Here is an 18,396-nt window from a genome sequence, read left to right as displayed (position 1 = left end):
ATATCTCCGCAACTTCAATAACTTAAGTCCAGGATTTAAGCTTAAAAACGTTCAAAGCATTGGACCCTATTCAGGCAATAAGCACAGCTATTAGATGGTGAAGGTGTAACAAGGCTTGTGTTTGTTGGGTTGCAGTGAAGGAGACGGGGTGACCTTTCCTACACGCACCGCTAGCTCATCGCTCTCCTATCAAACCATGGGAAACACCACTCCTACAGCCATTCCAAGGTTAGGGCCCTCCCTGCACTATATGGCCCTGTATTCACCAATCCATTCTTGTTAATCTGGAGTGTTGAACACTAGAAAAACGATTTATTTCTCAAATTGGGGCTAATTGAGTTTTTTTACAACTCTTATAATGGCATTTTTAAAATTCCGTAATCTACTCAACTCAAGTGATTTTAAACAACTTTAAACCTGCAAAATACCCCATTTTAAAACTCAGACATTGACCATTACATACTTTGTCTTTAGTCTGCATCTATTCTTAATTCTTAAATCTATGAATGGGTTGATGAACCTGGGCCCCTGTCTTTCACCCAGCACTTGTGTCTTCAATTATATACACCGGTGGACTGACAGTCGGATTTTCTTTGTCTTTGTTTGTGGCTGGAAATTTTCACTATATGCATGAATTAAAAAACTAATTTCTTAATAAAATGTTAAACTCAAAATAACATTATTCAAACATAAAATAATTTTTTTGTCAATTTTGTAATTCAGTTATGTTGCATAGGAATTAAGCTTTGATTGCTTTGTAACCTTGCCTGTCAAAAATTGAACACAAGCAGTATGCATTTTCGTTTTTGTGCTTTTCATTTTAATATCAATATTGTGTGACCTTGTTTTACTTTGTTTTGTTATTTTACATGACATCTATGATAACAGCATGAAGTCTGGAATGGTTGATGGGAGTGTGGTGTTTTCCAGGTGTTCATTTTCAATAACACAAATGATTTGTGCAAAGAATGATTAATTACTTGTAATGTTACACTGAACAAGATGGTGTTTGTAAATGCTTTGTCATGAATGTTATTCAAAGACACTACCTATAGCATGTTTTGTGTGAAATATAACATCAAATTATTAAGGAAATAACATTTATAAATGCCCTGTAGTACTTTATAATGAAATTAAAGTGTCTCTGTCACATAGTTTCCATTTACACAACTAACAACCTGATAACAGTTTGCTATCTCTATATTTATTCTTAAGACAATTTTAACTTCAGTTCAAATAGTTATGTATGGAATTTTGTGTGTGAAATACTCTGGTTCGGAAAAGGTGCATGACAAATACTTTACATCAACTTGATTGTAAAAACAACCCCTATCATGACAAATTTTGATTGTGCATTTAATAATTACTAACATTTTGATTGTGCATTTAATAATTATTAACATTTTGATTAATCATTTGAGTCTCCTTCTGGTAAAATAGGGCTTAATGCATGAGCGTAAAATGTCATCCCAGATTTGCAGTCTGCAAAGGCTGATCACAGAAAGCACTTTCTGACTAAATTTGATTTTCTCTGAGAGAGACTACCTTTAAAGAAAAACACAACAAAATGGTAATTGTCCCTTATAAGCCTGTGCAGACTGCATAGGCTGATCTAGGCATAAGACACATTACGCACATGCATTAAGTCTGAGGCTCATTATAATGGTTATATTAACTGTATTACAGTGCTGGTGATGGAGTGACCTTCCCCACTAGAACAGTAGACCTGGACTCTGACGGTCTGTTGGCTGACAGACAGCGCTGGATGGAGGAGGGAGAGCTTGATTCACACCTCAACAATGGTAACCATGGTTACTTAGAGTATTATCACATGAAACAGGATTTTCTTTTTAACACAATAAAAGCGATTTGGCGATCAGGTCTGATGGGTTCCTTTTTAGACACTTGTGATCACCATATTTTTGTGGGAGAAAGAACTACATTTTGTATGATTTTAAATTCAGAAGTTGCTGGGGATTCAGTTGATAATGGCAACAGATGGTAACAAAGTTCCAGTATTTCTTCTCACATGTTTATTCTATTTGATAAACAAATTTCTAACTGACAGTACTTTGGGGGCATATCCTTGACATGACCTGTGTGTTTGGGTCTGAAGTCAGAATGAATGAAGCTATAAATCTGAACAATAAGGAATAATATTTTCTTGCCACATATACCTCCCTCTTCATTACTACCAGTCTACTTGACTAATTATTGACATGTATGTCACACTTGTCTAGGTATTTGTAGTTTGTATTTCTCTTGGGCATGGAGCCATTCATTTGTATTGACAAGAGTCATAAGTCAATAGTACATCGATATATTCATACATCATAATAATAATAGAATTTCATGTTATGATTTGCAGTGTTGAATGTACTAATCAGGTTTAGGGTAAAAGTTTAGGTTTGTCGAATAATTATTTTGTAATGTTTTATTGATGATAACTTTGTCTGCATAATATAAAACACTTTGAAATTTTACTCCAAACATTACACTCGCTGTATACTGATAAAGAATTTATAGAATATATGGTTAGTGACTTGATATCATGTGATATCAGACAATTCTAATATTGAGTAGGAAAAGGCGAGGCTTGCCAGACATAATATTGGAATGGAACTTGTTAGCAAACACAATATAAAAACCTTTGTTACTTGAAGTATTTAACATTTTGTTATCACTTGAGTTTTACCCAATTCTTTCTTAGAGCCAGATTAGTCAGTGATTCACCGTCTGAAATTGTAAGCTTTTCCCCTTATTGGCCACAAGCATACAAATATTAACAGCTGATATATTTAATACTCTATATCTATTGCAAATTTGGGGCTAGAAAAAGTCATGTGTTGCTTCAGAAATTACTGGGGATGGCTCTGAATATCAAAAAATGAATTTGAATATTTGCATTGTCATTAAATTGAATATTGGAATATTTGCAAGATTTGTACTATAATGAACTTCTGGCCATGGATATGCTGAATTTGTATAAATGTAATTACTAAAGTAACTTGTTTGCCTGTGCTTTGTAATAACTGGATTATAAATAAAACTAAGCAACCACGGCACCAATTGCAATTGAATGTGTTCTCAAAAGCAAAAAAAAACACAATAGCAAACAAACACACAAACACATACAAAACACATAAATACACATATTATCATAAAAGAAACATGGGATACAAGAGATTAATTTTATTTTATTGATCGAGTAAAGTACAATCTCTCAGCTATAATTACTAAATATTTGATGATTTTGAGTCATCTTGTTTCTATATCGCTTTCAGTGTGAAAGTAATAGTTGCAATGACCTATGAACAATTATGGTTTAATATTCCCTATTGTGTAATCTTGTATTAATAGCAAGGTCCTACCAATCAAGTGGTTTCTAACAGACTTTTATAGTCAATATCTTAAGGCGTTTCCTGGGTCAATTAAAAGCACTCAAATCACCGTGGTTGTGTTTGGAGAAAAACTGTTGTTATGTTTTCTACACATTTTTTTTATAAAACGAATTTGCAAATATTCAAAATGCGAATGGCCATCATGGTATAAAAAATGCGAATAGTATTGCCAACCCTTAGAAATAACATCATATTTAATTTCAATATGGAAATGGGAGCCCTGAAAAAGTCATTTAAATGTCTGCATTGTATTTATTCACATATTATATCTTCTGTCTTATAAAGCTCACTTGAGCACAACATGCTTATGGATGCATGGTGAGCTTTTGTGATCAGCTTTTGTCCAATCTTCAGAAAACGTAGTCAGATTACCGGTAATCATTATTTGTTCCAATTATATCCAACTTGAACACTGGTGTGTTTGAAACTGGATTATGTGAGGCCAAGAACAAGATTAAGTTCTACAAGACTTTGTTCACATTGTTCATTGTTTTTCATATGGTTTTGCTCAAACAACACGATACCATGCTATTGAAATAATTTTATTGGGGCAGTTTTCCATATTTGACTGTATTGAAATTGTAAATGCTTGTAAGCACTCTAGAGGCCACATTTATTACTAAATACTCATGAATCTTTGGTTTGAACCTTCGGGCAATTTGATGTGAAAATTAAGGTCACTACATCAAGATGCAAAACAAAAAAAGGCTATGAAACTAACATTTTTGGTCAAAAGAGCATACAATTTGTTAAACAATTTCTTTTACAATATATGCACCAAGTTAAAGAATGGGTCCACTTTGTTGAAACATGATTGGCGCGGTTGCACCAGTTTTCCTTGTATAGCTAGAGAAGAAACTTGTAAAATGTTTCACAAGTTACATTTTGGGCCTGATTGATATGATATTTCTTAGTAAGTTATTGTTCTATACACTGCAACTCCGTTATATTGCGGCTTGCGGGATTCATGGATCACGATCTCGTTATATCCGTTTCGCAATCTAACTTCTCAGGTTATTAATGCATTTATATGTATGGATAAGCATTTTTTGGCAATTTCAAAACATGCTTTTTACCTACCTTATTACATTATGTGTTATACACATGTGTTATACATTGGTAAACATTATTCCAAGTACTGTAAGTATTTTCAAATGCATATAATTAAATTTGTAATCCGAAAATCATGGCCAAGTTTTATTGTTCACAAAAGATCTAGACAAAATCAAGCCACAAATAAATAGTCCTCGTGTAGTGTATTTCGTGTGAATGCTTTGCACTGATTAAAAGCATGCACAAATTATGTACAATATCTTATCATTCATCCTCATGGAAAGCAGGAGCTTTAATATATTTGAATTCTGAATAAAAACTTGGGCGCATGGGTGACAACTCACTTTTTACTTTTGGATAAAAAATTGGTAGTGCAACGAAATGTGGAAACTTTTTCTTTACTTTAAAATAAGTTGTGTTCACAGTATCTAAGCCGCAAAGACTGTTGAGATAGGTCAGTATTGATCTGTGACTTTTACAGTTATTGTAGACACCTTCATGTGGAGACTGTTGGAGCTTCAACGATTCACCAAAAGCTCGATTTCGATTTCAGACAGACTGATACCGATTGTTTCGATTTGATTCATCTTTCAACCTAGTTTTATCATACATTCACTCTTCTGCCTCAAAATAAACATTTCTGTTCAAATGTGTTGCATAACTAGATATCTTGGGCATGTGTGTGTTTGTTAGATATAGTTTGGTTGGTTCAACAGTGTTTTAAAAACTGTTGAAAGTGGGTTAAATTAACATTTGTAAGAAATATTTAGCAAGAAACTGCCAATTTTCTGACAAACTATGTCAATATTTCAATAAGACACATAAAAAATAGCAAATTATGAACTCAATATTAATATCAATAAACTTCTGACTAGAAGATTGTGTTGACTACACAATAATATAATAAATAAAAAAATACTAATAAGGCTGGCGACTTGAGTAGTTGCACTGGTTCTACCTCCTGCCAAATCAACGTTATGTTTGCGTTTGACATGTTGCAATAGATAAGTGGTTGAGCCGGACTTAGGGTACGCAAGGTCCGTGAAGCACAGTTTACACGTAGCGTTATCGGGAGGACTACCATCCCGAAACCCAAAATACTGCCACACTTTTGATTTTAGCTTCTTAGGCGCATCTTATAATTTCAATTTGTTGGCCACAACTTGTTCAGCCATTTTGACGCTTTTTCCGAAAGTAGACAGTAACGCGCTTATTTATTGGATGACTAAAGTAATAAGTAACCAATCGCGCGCGTCGTAATTACAGGTAAAGATAAAACCTATACCTTTCTGTATCAAATAGTCAGAGTACAGCGCGCTTTAGGTATCTATGTCTATATGCTAAAGAATCTAATCGAATTTTGTAGGGTTGGTATCGTTATCGAATCGACGCATTTAAAACCGATTTTCGATGCATCGGATCGAATCGTTGCAGCTCTAGAGACTGTATATTCTGCTGCCTGAGGGCTGATTGGCGGATGTGATTACCAAGTAGAAAGTGATAGACAGCTAGCATAATGTTAGTTCAAAGCAAATTCAATAGAAAAGTTGTCAAAGGTCATATGCGAAATGACCTTTGATGTTGTGCAAGTGGCGGTTATTGTTTGTTGAAGTACACAAGGGTGAATGTGATGCACAATGAAGCTTAACAATGTGGAACAAATCTAGATTTATGAATGTCACATTTTACAAAAACTTAAAGTGGGTGAACAAAATGAGGTGTACAGCCAACTCACGATACATTGGACAACACAATACAAGTGACCGCGATTTAATGGAGTTGCAGTGTATTTGGGCCAAGTTTGGAAATGGTTCAGCATTGTTTAAAACATTGCCACCTAACGGCAAGATAGTTTCTCTTATATTGAAAACATTTCAAGCTAGTTCACAGTTTTCTTTTATTTCTTATTATTTACACATTTCTTATAAAATGCTATAGGGTGAGCGTCTAGGGCCCTCTGAGACCACTTTTCATTCATTTTCAATTAACAGAACATATGTTAATATCTAAGACCTGCTCTGAGAAAATAGGGCTTAATGCATATGCCTTTAGTGTTGTCCCAGATGAGCCTGTTCAGTATGCACAGGCTTATCAGGGATGACATTTACCACCCATAAAGAAGTTTATGTTTAAAGGAAGGAACACAAATCCAGTTTAGGTTGAAATCTTCTTGCCAGATTAGCCTGTGGGGACTGCTTAGGCTAGTCTGGGATGATACGCTATATACATGCATTAAGCCTCGTTTTTCCAGAGTGCGGCCTAGATATATTTATGTAGCATCCTAATCCTTAGGTAACCAGCCTTTTTTACAGCTTGTTTACTAACACCAGTTCATTGGTTGTAGGCAGCAATGCTCTGACCACGTCTAGTCAAAACCTCTTAAATACCTCTGAAGAGTGAGGACCAGGTGCTTGTATCAGACATCTCTGTTGTGCTGTTATTTAATTTAGCATGTTAAAAATGCATATTCCTGCAATAAGTGACAGTTACAGATTGGATTTCTTCCAATTAACAGCTTTTATGATAAGTTTTTGCAGACATGTTAATGTGTTTTTATCCTGTTTTTCTACTTTGTGACCAGTATGTTGTAATTTAAAAACAAGATGTGTTTGTGAAACACAATGTCCCCCTATATGACGTTTGACCTTGTAGGATGACCTTGACCTTGACCCTTCACCACTCAAAATGTGCAGCTCCATGAGATACACATGCATTTCAAATATAAAATTGCTAGCTTCAATATTGCAGAAGTGACATTACATGAGCAATTTTGACCCATATATTTGACCTTGAAGAATGACCTTGACCTTGACCTTTCACCACTAAAAATGTGCAGCTCCATGAGATACACATGCATGCCAAGTATCAAGTTGCTATCTTCAATATTGCAGAAGTATTCACAAAATTAGTGATTTGGGCCACATATATTTGACCTCTGACCTTGAAGGATGACCTTGACCATGACCTTTCACCACTCAAAATGTGCAGCTCCATGAGATACACATGCATGCCAAATATCAAGTTGCTATGTTCAATATTGCAAAAGTACTCATAAAATGAGCGATTTTGGCCACATATACTTGACATCTGACCTTGAAGGATGACCTTGACCTTGACCTTTCACCACTCAAATTGTGCAGCTCCATGAGATACACATGCATGCCAAATATCAAGTTGCTAATTTGAATATTGAAATACTGCAAAAGTGTACATTAAATGAGCGATTTTGACCCATATATTTGACCTTGAAGAATGACCTTGACCTTTCACCACTCAAAATGTGCAGCTCCATGAGATACACATGCATGCCAAGTATCAAGTTGCTATCTTCAATATTGCAGAAGTATTCACAAAATTAGTGATTTGGGCCACATATATTTGACCTCTGACCTTGAAGGATGACCTTGACCATGACCTTTCACCACTCAAAATGTGCAGCTCCATGAGATACACATGCATGCCAAATATCAAGTTGCTATGTTCAATATTGCAAAAGTACTCATAAAATGAGCGATTTTGGCCACATATATTTGACATCTGACCTTGAAGGATGACCTTGACCTTGACCTTTCACCACTCAAATTGTGCAGCTCCATGAGATACACATGCATGCCAAATATCAAGTTGCTAATTTGAATATTGAAATACTGCAAAAGTGTACATTAAATGAGCGATTTTGACCCATATATTTGACCTTTGACCTTGAAGGATGACCTTGACCTTTCACCACTCAAAATGTGCAGCTCCATGAGATACATATGCATGCCAAATATCAAGTTCCTATCTTCAATATTGCAAAAGTTATTGCAAATGTTAAAGTTGGCGCAAACCAACAGACCAACCAACAGACCAACAGACAGGGCAAAAACAATATGTCCCCCACTACTATAGTGGGGGACATAAAAAGCTTTATCAGATATTTTATACTGCCAGAACCCAAGTTTCTATGGTTTGGCATTAATGTTTTGCAGGAGAACTATTTATAAGAAATAAGTTACATAAGTAAGTAAAAAAGTTATTTTGTAATTGCATCTACCAGAATAACAATTGATAATATTATTTTGCAATTAATTCTTAACAATTTTGGCATTTTCCAAAAAAGAGTTGAACAGATATTAAACTTCTTACTTGGATTTATTATATTTTTTCATTGTAGTGTAAAAGATAATCAATTCACATTATAAGTCATACAATTTTCTAGAATTAATTTCTGAAAATTTGATTTGAATAGGCTGTGAAGTTTTTGTCAAATTTCTTTTTTGAAAGTTCTGGTAAATACAAAAAAATAATTTAGGGACTTTGCCCATTTATGTTCCTGGTTTTTTAACCAATTTTCAAGGAAGTTGAAAATTCTGGCCGTCAGATTGAGGTATGGTGGGTGGGTAGCTGAGCAGACGGTGTCAAACAGGTGGCTTGCAGTCAATACTTTAGTTTGCCTTGTCTTATTTTGATTATACACTGGATATAGTAAGTTGTATGGAGAGCTTGTTACGTTTTGGGACATGTTAGGTTAAGTTCAAGGTCACTGTTTTTAAAAAGAAGACAGTTTCTATGACTTGATTTTTGATAAAATTTCCTACACAAATTGTGTACCGGTATGTTGCTTACGCGAAGACCTAAATTGCATTTTGGGCCAGTCTTGTCAAGGCCAAGGTCACTGTAACTAAAATTAGAAAAATATCATACAGGTTGTTTCCAGTCAATTAGTTTACATTATCAACCTTGCATGAAGACATAGCTTCAGTGAAAGGTCTCTGGTTTACTAAATTAACAAAAAATTTCTTGTGCAAGAACTTGAGTTTGAATGCAAGTATTGTCATGATATTTTGCGTGTAGGTATCTCACATGAAATCCTTGCTTGGGGTTGCATTTGGGGCCAGTAGGTTCATGGGTAAGGTCACTAATACAAAAACAGATTAATTCTGGTCATAAAATTAAGTTTGCTTCCATCAATAATGATGAATCTTAAAATATGGATTTTAGTTCAGTTTTTGTTATAATAATTTGTTTCTGTTGCCTTAGTTGTTACATGTATTTTATGCGCTGCTTGTGAATGCATGAGACTTATAATATGGCTAAGTTGCATACACTGTTCTTGTACAGAAATGTTCTTGATTTCATTTCTGCACATAACTAAAAACCAATGAAAATTTTTTGCTATTTTAAATTTTAAGACAAAACTTTTTATAATAAATGCCCATGTTAGTTCATGTTTAAAAAAGTTTCTTCTCAAATGAATCTCTAACTTGTGTATGCTACATGTATCTTGTATATGGTTAATTTAACAGCATGCATAAAATTCATGATCCCATTAAGTCAAACTTTGTCTGGCCTTAAACAATAGATATAATCACATAACAACAGGAAAATGCATCTTGTTTTCTCTGTCTGCAACATCATAGTATGTTCAGGTTTTCTCACACATACATTATTTCTGTAGTTTATCTTTCTTTCAGGCTATGGATCAAACAGATACCTGGATCATGACAAATTATGATGAACCGGTATTACTAAACATTGAACGAACTAGTGATCTTTTCGTGGCAACTGCAGTGGATGGTATAACACATTGCCAGATGTGAACTAATTTTTTGGTGTAGTGTTGCCTGTTCGTTGAGGCAAGACCACACCATATTGTACCTTCAGCTTTGTTGTCTGTGTCCATGGGTTATCATTTTATTTGTGTAGTGCGTTTCCATCCGTGTTCTTGTAAATACAGATAAGATACTAGTATAAGTTGTGCTTTTGAGGATTGCTTGTTCATTTACTATTTTTACGTATTTATAATATTAATGCAATGGATTACGTAATAGTAGGCATGAACACCACATTTAAGTTCTTTGACTTTTCTGTAAGAGTTCTTCTAATAACATCATCATGAAAACTATTTTTGAATGGATGTTTAACATTAATATCTTGTTGTTTTAATGGTCTTAATACTACTCCAAAAATACTAAGGTATATTTCATAATTAATTAGGCAACGATAATGTCTTTCATCTAAGAGTGTACATAACCAACTTTATATTGTAAATTTATGTTAAGTTTGAATGTTGTTCATATAATGAAAGGTTATTTAGCTCTACTGAGGAAAGTATCTAGAGCTAAGAAAAATTTATTACTGCTTGAAATGTGTTTCATTAGTGAGACTTTTACCACCTCATGTTTCAGTAGTTTGAATTTTTAGGCAGGATTCAGACATTGAGAATTCAGGCAGTCCAAAAAAAAGCCAAAGCGAAAGTTGTTTGTTATTTGCTAGCTGGTCCCATGAATGACTTATTATTGCATATTATTATATTCATATTATTAATGAATTATTGCACTGACAAAGGTCCCTAAACATTTGCATGTACGAAAGTCGGTCAATAAATGTGTATATTTTTTGGCTGGAGTATATGTGCAGGATATGCAATAACATGACATAGAACAACTTAAAACAGTGTGGTGCTGTTTGAAAAACTTTCATGACCTACCTAGTTCTGCTCTATGAATGTCAACTAGGTTTTTATTACATGGACAATGTGACCGGACCAAATGTCCAATTGTGTGTAAGTGAACTGACTGATTTAATAAGACAGATATACCAATCCAAAAAGTGAAATTTTCTAGTGTATGTTGCAGTTTCAAGAACCTGGTGAGGACTCCTGATAATTGTTAAGAGCATGGATTAATGTTTATTCAATTTAATTTAAAATCCATTCCTCATGTTTTCTTACTGAGTAATTTGTACTTTGTCTTTTTTTCTGTATTTAGATATTCTCTTAGCTTGTTTTTATACATTGTATCATATTATTTGAGTTTTCCTGTCACTGTGCTTTGGTTACAATACCAATAGTTTACAGGTACAATTCACATCTTGTAAGTAGCTGCCCAGAGTAAGTTGTGTTTGGGTCCATTTTGAACAGAAATGAGTAGCTATAATTTTTATTATATTATTATTTTAAACAATTAGGCTATAATAGAACATTCAATCACATTTGATAGATGGTGTATCTTATGATGTTACTGTAATATATTTTAAAGCAATAATTGAACGTATTTTGCTACTGTTAACATCTATCACAAATGATAATGGTATCTGTATTGTTGTGGTTATATGTATTGTTGGTTAGAAGTGTACAGATATTTAGCTATAAAATGCCTTTGCACACCAGTTTGATTTATTAACCCTTTCCCCACTCAGAGGCAAAGTGAAATTGCTCTGTGCAAATAGCATATAACCAGAACAGCCTGCAAGTAACTCGTAGTCTGTTCAGGTTTTATGCTGTTTGCTATTCATCAGTATCTTAGGGTTGGATATGGAGCCTTTAAAACTTGAATCTAGTAAGAAAGGTCTTCAATTAAATGAAACTTTCTAAGGGAATACAAACGCTAAAAAATACCTATCTAAGGGGTAAAAGGGTTAAGGTTGGATGAAAAAAAACTTCCATACAAAAGTTTTTATTTATTTTAGGTTTTAATGAGCAAAGCTGTTTGTTCTATAACTTTTTAAGTCTTCTTTAGTTAGATTTGTTTATTCAACAAGTGCAACACATGTTTTGAATTATTAAACAACCATGGGCTATTCCCTTTTCATTTTGTTGTGTTTTTTTGTTGCTGTGATCTGATTGTCAACTGACTTGATGTGTAATAGTTGTTCTGGGATATTTATTTTTGTGTAAATTGATTTTATGTGATCCATGCTCTCGGAACACTAGGCTTAATGCGTGTGCATGAAGTGTTTTCCCACTTTGCACAGGCTTAATGCATGTGCATGAAGTGTTGTCCCACTTTGCACAGGCTTAATGCATGTGCATGAAGTGTTGTCCCACTTTGCACAGGCTTAATGCGTGTGCATGAAGTGTTTTCCCACTTTGCACAGGCTTAATGCATGTGCATGAAGTGTTGTCCCACTTTGCACAGGCTTAATGCATGTGCATGAAGTGTTGTCCCACTTTGCACAGGCTTAATACATGTGCATGAAGTGTTGTCCCACTTTGCACAGGCTTAATGCATGTGCATGAAGTGTTGTCCCACTTTGCACAGGCTTAATGCATGTGCATGAAGTGTTGTCCCACTTTGCACAGGCTTATGAGGGACAAAACCTTCTTCTCCAGACTGGATTGTCCTGTAAAAGAGACTTCCTTTAAATGAAAAATTCCATAAAAGGGGAAAGTTTCATTCAATCTGGGACGACCCTTTACGCACATGCATGAAGCCCAGTTTTCCCCGAGCCCGGCTCATTTGTTTTTCAGGTAAATATAAATATACATATATAAATAAATTGTGAATTTATCTGAAGCTGTCTTTTATACAGTTAAATGTTTGTATACTGTTTAAGCACTTTATTATATGGTATAAATTGTGCACATTAATAGACGGATCATGGATTTGTAACTGAAAGTTACAACTCCTCCCCAGCAATTGATAAAGGATTGATTTCCATGCATCCAAAATTACCATGCCCTAATTTAGAAACAAGAGCACTGCAAAACGGCTGCGAAAGCTTGTCAGATTTTTTTTTTTTTTTAGAGGTCACAGTGACCTTAACCATTGACCTAGAGACCCGTAAATGGGTGTGGCGTGAAGAACTCGTCAAGGTGCTTCTACATATGAAGTTTCAAATTTGTAGGTGGAAGCACTTTGATTTTAGAGCCAATGTTAAGGTTTTATCACGGCGGACGGCAGACAACGAGCTGGCTATGACAATACCTCGGGTTTTCTCCGAAAACAGCTGAGCTAATAACAAAGCTCACCTGCTCTTGTGTGTTATCTTGTGAACTGCTAAACACATGACTCCCTCAAGATAATACTGAAACTGTATTTAAATATGAAAATGTTGTTATTTCATCTATCATTATTATGCCCCCCTTCGAAGAAGAGGGGGTATATTGTTTTGCTCATGTGGGTCCGTCCGTCCATCCGTATGTATGTCCATATGTCAATCCACCAGATGGTTTAGGGATGATAATTCAAGAACGCTTAGGCCTAGGATCATGAAACTTCATAGGTACATTGATCATGACTCGCAGATGACCCCTATCGATTTTCAGGTCACTAGGTCTAAGGTCAAGGTCAGAGTGACCCGAAATAGTAAAATGGTTTCAGGATGATAACTCAAGAATGCTTATGCCTAGGATCATGAAACTTCATAGGTACATTGATCATGACTTGCAGATGACCCCTATTGATTTTCAGGTCACTAGGTCAAAGGTCAAGGTCATGGTGACCCGAAATAGTAAAATGGTTTCTGGATGATAACTCAAGAACACTTATGCCTAGGATCATGAAACTTCATAGGTACATTGATCATGACTCGCAGATGACCCCTATTGATTTTCAGGTCACTAGGTCAAAGGTCAAGGTCATGGTGACCCGAAAAAGTAAAATGTTTTCCGGATGATAACTCAAAAACGCTTATGCTTAAGGATCATGAAACTTCATAGGCACATTGATCATGACTCGCAGATGACCCCTATTGATTTTTAGGTCACTAGGTCAAAGGTCAAGGTCATTTGAAACAAAATTATGGGCTATTGTCATCACCTTGTCTTATTATAAGAGCAATTCAAATGGTTCTGACAGTTGCTAAATAATAAGAAAGCATAAAATCTAAATGCATTATACGAGTTGTGCACGGTAGTAAGAAATTTGGTAATTAAAGACTAAAAAAAAATTGTGTTTATATAGGCACAAAATAGTAAATACCAAAGGTATGAATATTTGATTATGCAATTGAATGAAAATGTATATATTTGAATACAGTTAATACATATAAAAGGTGGATGTGAACTAGAACTAGTTAAAGATAATGTATTTAGCAAAATATAATGAAAGGAAAGACAGATAACACTTTGACATAAGTAATGACATATAAAATGGTCATCAACAAATATATAATCTAAAAAACAACAATAACGGAAAACTGTACAATATATACTTGCTATCGCTCTACATATTGTTTAGAACAGAACACATGGTAACAGTAAAACTATACTAGAAGTGATTTCAATTCATTCAAACTGATCTCAATTGCATTTTGTTTAACTTTTCTTATTATAAGTGCAATGCAAATGGTTCTGACAGTTGATTAATAAAAACTGTCCCAAAACGCACACTGCAGTTCTTTTTACATTGCATAACAATATCAATTATATATTAGATCAAAACAAATCTCCACAAGTAAATCATGTATCTAAATACGAGTCATTTTGGAGATTTAGATGAAGATTACAACAATACACTGATTATATACAATTTAAATGAAAAATAATCGTCAACGAAATACAGTTGATTCCTTGCAACATTACACTAAATAATAGATCTATGATGCCAAGAACTTTATTACGTACGTACTTTTTAAACATATTCTCAGATATGACATTACTTGGCAAAACAGTTAATCATCCATGTGAATTATGTAATGTTATGTAACAGTGAATATTTGTTTGGTTAGGCCAAGAATTATTGTTGACAGTACATGTTCCAAAATGTCTGCATGGAAACTGGTTAAACAAAACTATTTTACTTTAAACACTAGGATTTCCCTTTGTCCCACAATGATGGATGCTGTGCTCCTATTGAAGTAGACTGAAAATGGTTTAGCTAGTCCATCCCTTTCGGAAGCAAGAGTTGCCCGCTTCTTCTTGCCTTCACCATCCAGCTGAATGATAGTCTTGGATGACCATCCACAGACCAGAACCTGTCCAAAATCAGTAACATGGATACCATTTGGAACTTGCAGGTCTGGGCTGGTGAAGGTGTGGAGAACTGTGCCGTCTCTGGTAAGGGTGAGGACGTTGTGATGGTCATTGTTGGTGACAAATATCTTGTCACCTGAAGGACTCACTGCACACTTCCATACTGTAAAAGAGAGTCATATCATTGAAGTGACTTCTTTATAGAATTATTATGCTAATAAAGATATTCTTACACAAACCTCATTATGTACAATAACATTCTCTCAGTCAGTAAATGTACTCCTTGACATAGTCAGAGCATGCGGACATGATTATTATTGTGGAATCATTATCCTATGCCATAGGCGGAGGGATATTGTTTTGGCGTTGTCTATCTGTCCGTCCGTCTTTTTATCCCCCGCCATAGACGGAGGGATATTGTTTTGGCGTTGTCTGTCCGTCTTTCCGTCCGTCCGTCTCTCCGTCTGTCCGAAGCCATATCTTGGAAGTGCTTTGGCGGATTTCATTGAAACTTGGTATGAATGGCATTATACACCATCTGTTAATAACGGAGTTATGGCCCTTTGTATCTTGAAAAAATGCTTTTTGTGTCAAGAAGCATATTGGCGGGGGATATCAATTCAACGAATTTGCTTGTAAAAATTAGACTCTTAAAACGATGAAAACGTCCCATACAGGGAAGAAAAGTCATGAAAATACTTAGGCAAAGGAAGAGCTTTATTGTTAAGGAGTTTTCATTTACAAATGAAACAATTATTAGGTATGTTATTTGCAAGCATAATTGTCTAAAATGGACAAAGGTAAAAACAATTGATCTTTGTGTAAATATGTATACCAATAATACAATTTTAATATTTTTATCATATTTATGATAATTTCAAATGTTATTGGAATATATATACCAAATTTTACCTGTGTAATGGTCTGATGTATCTTCATACACTTTATTCAACAGGGCTCCTTTCATTGAATACTTGTAAAGTGCAGTGCCAGAAGTGAGATACAGGTCTTGCAGATTATGAGCAATACCATAACATGTATGTTGAAACTGCAACTTCCTGCCCTTAACCAGCTGCCCACCATTCACAGAGACAAACTGGACCTCATGACCATACATAGTAACAGCTACTTCACTTGGTGTGATTTTACACATGTCACATAGCGAATCAGTTAAATCACAATGTCCCACCACCTTGTATTGATGATTCAGTAGCTTAACTCGTTCATTATCATAATCTGCAACAAGGATCTCATCATCAGAGAGAACACAGATGGCAACGATAGTGAAGATATTCTGTGAATCACTTGGTATGCTCACATTATACTCTGACTTTCCTTGCACAGTGAATACCTGGTCTGGATCACCTAACACAAATATTGTCTTGGTTCTGAGTACAATCCTTCCAAGACCTGACAATTTATACAAGCACTGTTGAACATCACTGTCTGCCTGGAATCTCAGTGAACTTTCTACCTGAACAGAGTTCTCCTTCAGATAAGTTTCAGATTGCTTTACTTGTTCCAGACATTTCTTACTTGCAATAAATGTGAGGTCTGCTTTGCCCTTATCATTAATGTCATTTATTGCGCCACTGAGTTGTTTTAGGTCATTTTTAAGCTTGATGCAGTTGTCTAAATCAGTCTTAATAGAAGCTTTTAGACTGGTCATCTTAACATCTAGCTCTTGTATAGTGTTTTTTTCAACTTTGTCTAAAATGATATTTATTGTCTGGCGTGTGTCACATATTTCATCTAATAGTTTGTTGTATGAAGCTTGCAAAGTCAGCATGTTGGTGTTCCAATGGTTCTCAAGTTTCTTGACTTCTTCGAGTATAGTTTGGATATTTCTTGATAGTTGCTGCAAGTCTGGCAGAGGTCCTCTGGCTGACTCAGATAAAAGTGTTACTATAGTACACCGTCTGAAATGAAAATAACTTTTTAATATGTATTGTGGTTTAAATGGTCATTATGCAAAAATATGTCTGAACCTTTGTTCATAATATTTGTATTGTTTTTAAAATTATTTTTTCAGGTAATAAGATATGGACAGTAATTTTAATACTGGTTTTTATTTTGAAGAAGCAAAAAATGAATACTATTCATCATTGTACTTTTATTTTCATGTTTTTCACACACAACAATAACTTAAAAATAATAGATATGAATAATACTGAATTAATTGGTCTTTTTATGACAGCATTTATCATTTTTGAACATATATATGTATATATCTGAGTTACCTGTGATTGAGGAAAGCACAATTAGTGCAGCACAGCTGACTGTGGTCATTGCAGTACATTTCTAGATGTTTGTCTTCATGAAGGTCACACTTCAGAAGGAAATCCTGCACTTCCTTGGAAGCTGGCCACTTACTTGTGTCTCCCCTTCCATACGTCACATGTTTCCCAAATAACTGACCATGAAGAGTGACACATTCTGCACAATAAAATTTCTGACAGGTATCGCAGTACAACTCCGCCCACTGTTCAATTTTGTGCTCAAGACACGGCGAACAACAAAAGTCTATAAATGAATCAGAGCATGTTTCCATTGTTGATGATGTAGCCATCTTGATCACTTTAGTGCAAATATTCAGTTGAAATCTGTAATCTTTTAATAACACCGTTTTGGACTCAACTGTTTACTGATAAACATTTAAGCTATCAGTACTTGACTTCATGTTACAGTACTTGTTATTTAATCATATGAGGTGCATGTTCATACACCATCAAAGCAGCTTTTAGGCCACTCAAAATTGATTTGTTGGTCGTCGGATTTCCCACACCTATTTTTTCAAAATGGAAAAAAATATTTTTTTACGGCTCACACTCATTTTTGTGTCCTTCTGTAACCATAGTGCATGTGGGTTGTTTTTATGTGTGAAAAAAAAGCAATCTCGCAGAAACTATTTTGACGCTGAATACGAATGCAAAATAAAGTGTTTCGTAACCTTTTTAATCGATAACTGCAGACGCTAAAAAATTTGATTGAGACGACCAGAAAAAATGGCTTCCTGCGTGAGCAGCACATGTTTTGCTGTCGTGACCGTTTTAACAAATTGCGGTGAAAAGTTGCTGCAGCCAACCCTTATAAATATAAACACATCTGCTTCGTTCTGTGACTTATTTGAATGTGTTTGTTCACGTTCGAACATGCAACTTTCATCAGATACCGTTGAAGCATGTTCAATTTGAAACAACATAGGTAAACATGATGTAAGATTTTTTTTATGCATTTTCGCCATTAAATGGGCATATGGACGGT

The 18,396-nt window shown here is 34.8% G+C and overlaps 2 protein-coding genes across 8 annotated transcripts in view; one reads left to right on the top strand and one right to left on the bottom strand.

Annotated features, from left to right (window-relative positions):
• The window catches only part of LOC127879425 (palmitoyltransferase ZDHHC15B-like), a 24,956-nt gene extending 12,930 nt beyond the window's left edge, over positions 1–12,026 (top strand). The window contains exons 9-13 of one of the 7 annotated variants that reach the window (XM_052426246.1): positions 136–228; positions 1,687–1,802; positions 6,799–6,861; positions 8,426–8,456; positions 9,911–12,026. In XM_052426246.1, the coding sequence (XP_052282206.1) occupies positions 136–228; positions 1,687–1,802; positions 6,799–6,854 (265 nt within the window). In that variant the 3' untranslated portion in view covers positions 6,855–6,861; positions 8,426–8,456; positions 9,911–12,026. The remainder of the gene's footprint in view (positions 1–135; positions 229–1,686; positions 1,803–6,798; positions 6,862–8,425; positions 8,457–9,910) is intronic. The other 6 variants (XM_052426244.1, XM_052426245.1, XM_052426248.1 and 3 more) reach the window with 6 other exon arrangements.
• Positions 12,027–14,231: 2,205 nt separating this feature from the next.
• LOC127879419 (uncharacterized) lies at positions 14,232–17,789 on the bottom strand. The gene is made up of 3 exons (XM_052426232.1): positions 17,373–17,789; positions 16,045–17,051; positions 14,232–15,295 (listed from the first exon to the last, which is right to left on the bottom strand). Exons 1-3 carry the CDS (start codon positions 17,699–17,701, stop codon positions 14,952–14,954), a joined length of 1,680 nt encoding a protein of 559 aa, XP_052282192.1. The 5' UTR covers positions 17,702–17,789; the 3' UTR covers positions 14,232–14,951.
• Between the last annotated feature and the right edge of the window lie 607 nt (positions 17,790–18,396).

The sequence above is a fragment of the Dreissena polymorpha genome, chromosome 4 (genome assembly GCF_020536995.1).
Source record: "Dreissena polymorpha isolate Duluth1 chromosome 4, UMN_Dpol_1.0, whole genome shotgun sequence".
In the NCBI taxonomy this organism is placed as follows: Eukaryota; Metazoa; Mollusca; class Bivalvia; order Myida; family Dreissenidae; genus Dreissena; species Dreissena polymorpha.
The sequence above is the reverse complement of the archived record's forward strand: the minus strand, read 5'-3'. Positions and strand labels throughout refer to the sequence as shown.

Coding starts and splice junctions, on each gene's coding strand:
- LOC127879419 (XM_052426232.1), bottom strand. CDS start 17,701: ATGGCTACATCATCAACAATGGAAACATGCTCTGATTCATTTATAGAC. Junction 17,052..17,372: donor TGTGCTTTCCTCAATCACAG/GTAACTCAGATA, acceptor TTTTCATTTCAG/ACGGTGTACTATAGTAACAC. Junction 15,296..16,044: donor TACATCAGACCATTACACAG/GTAAAATTTGGT, acceptor TCTCTTTTACAG/TATGGAAGTGTGCAGTGAGT.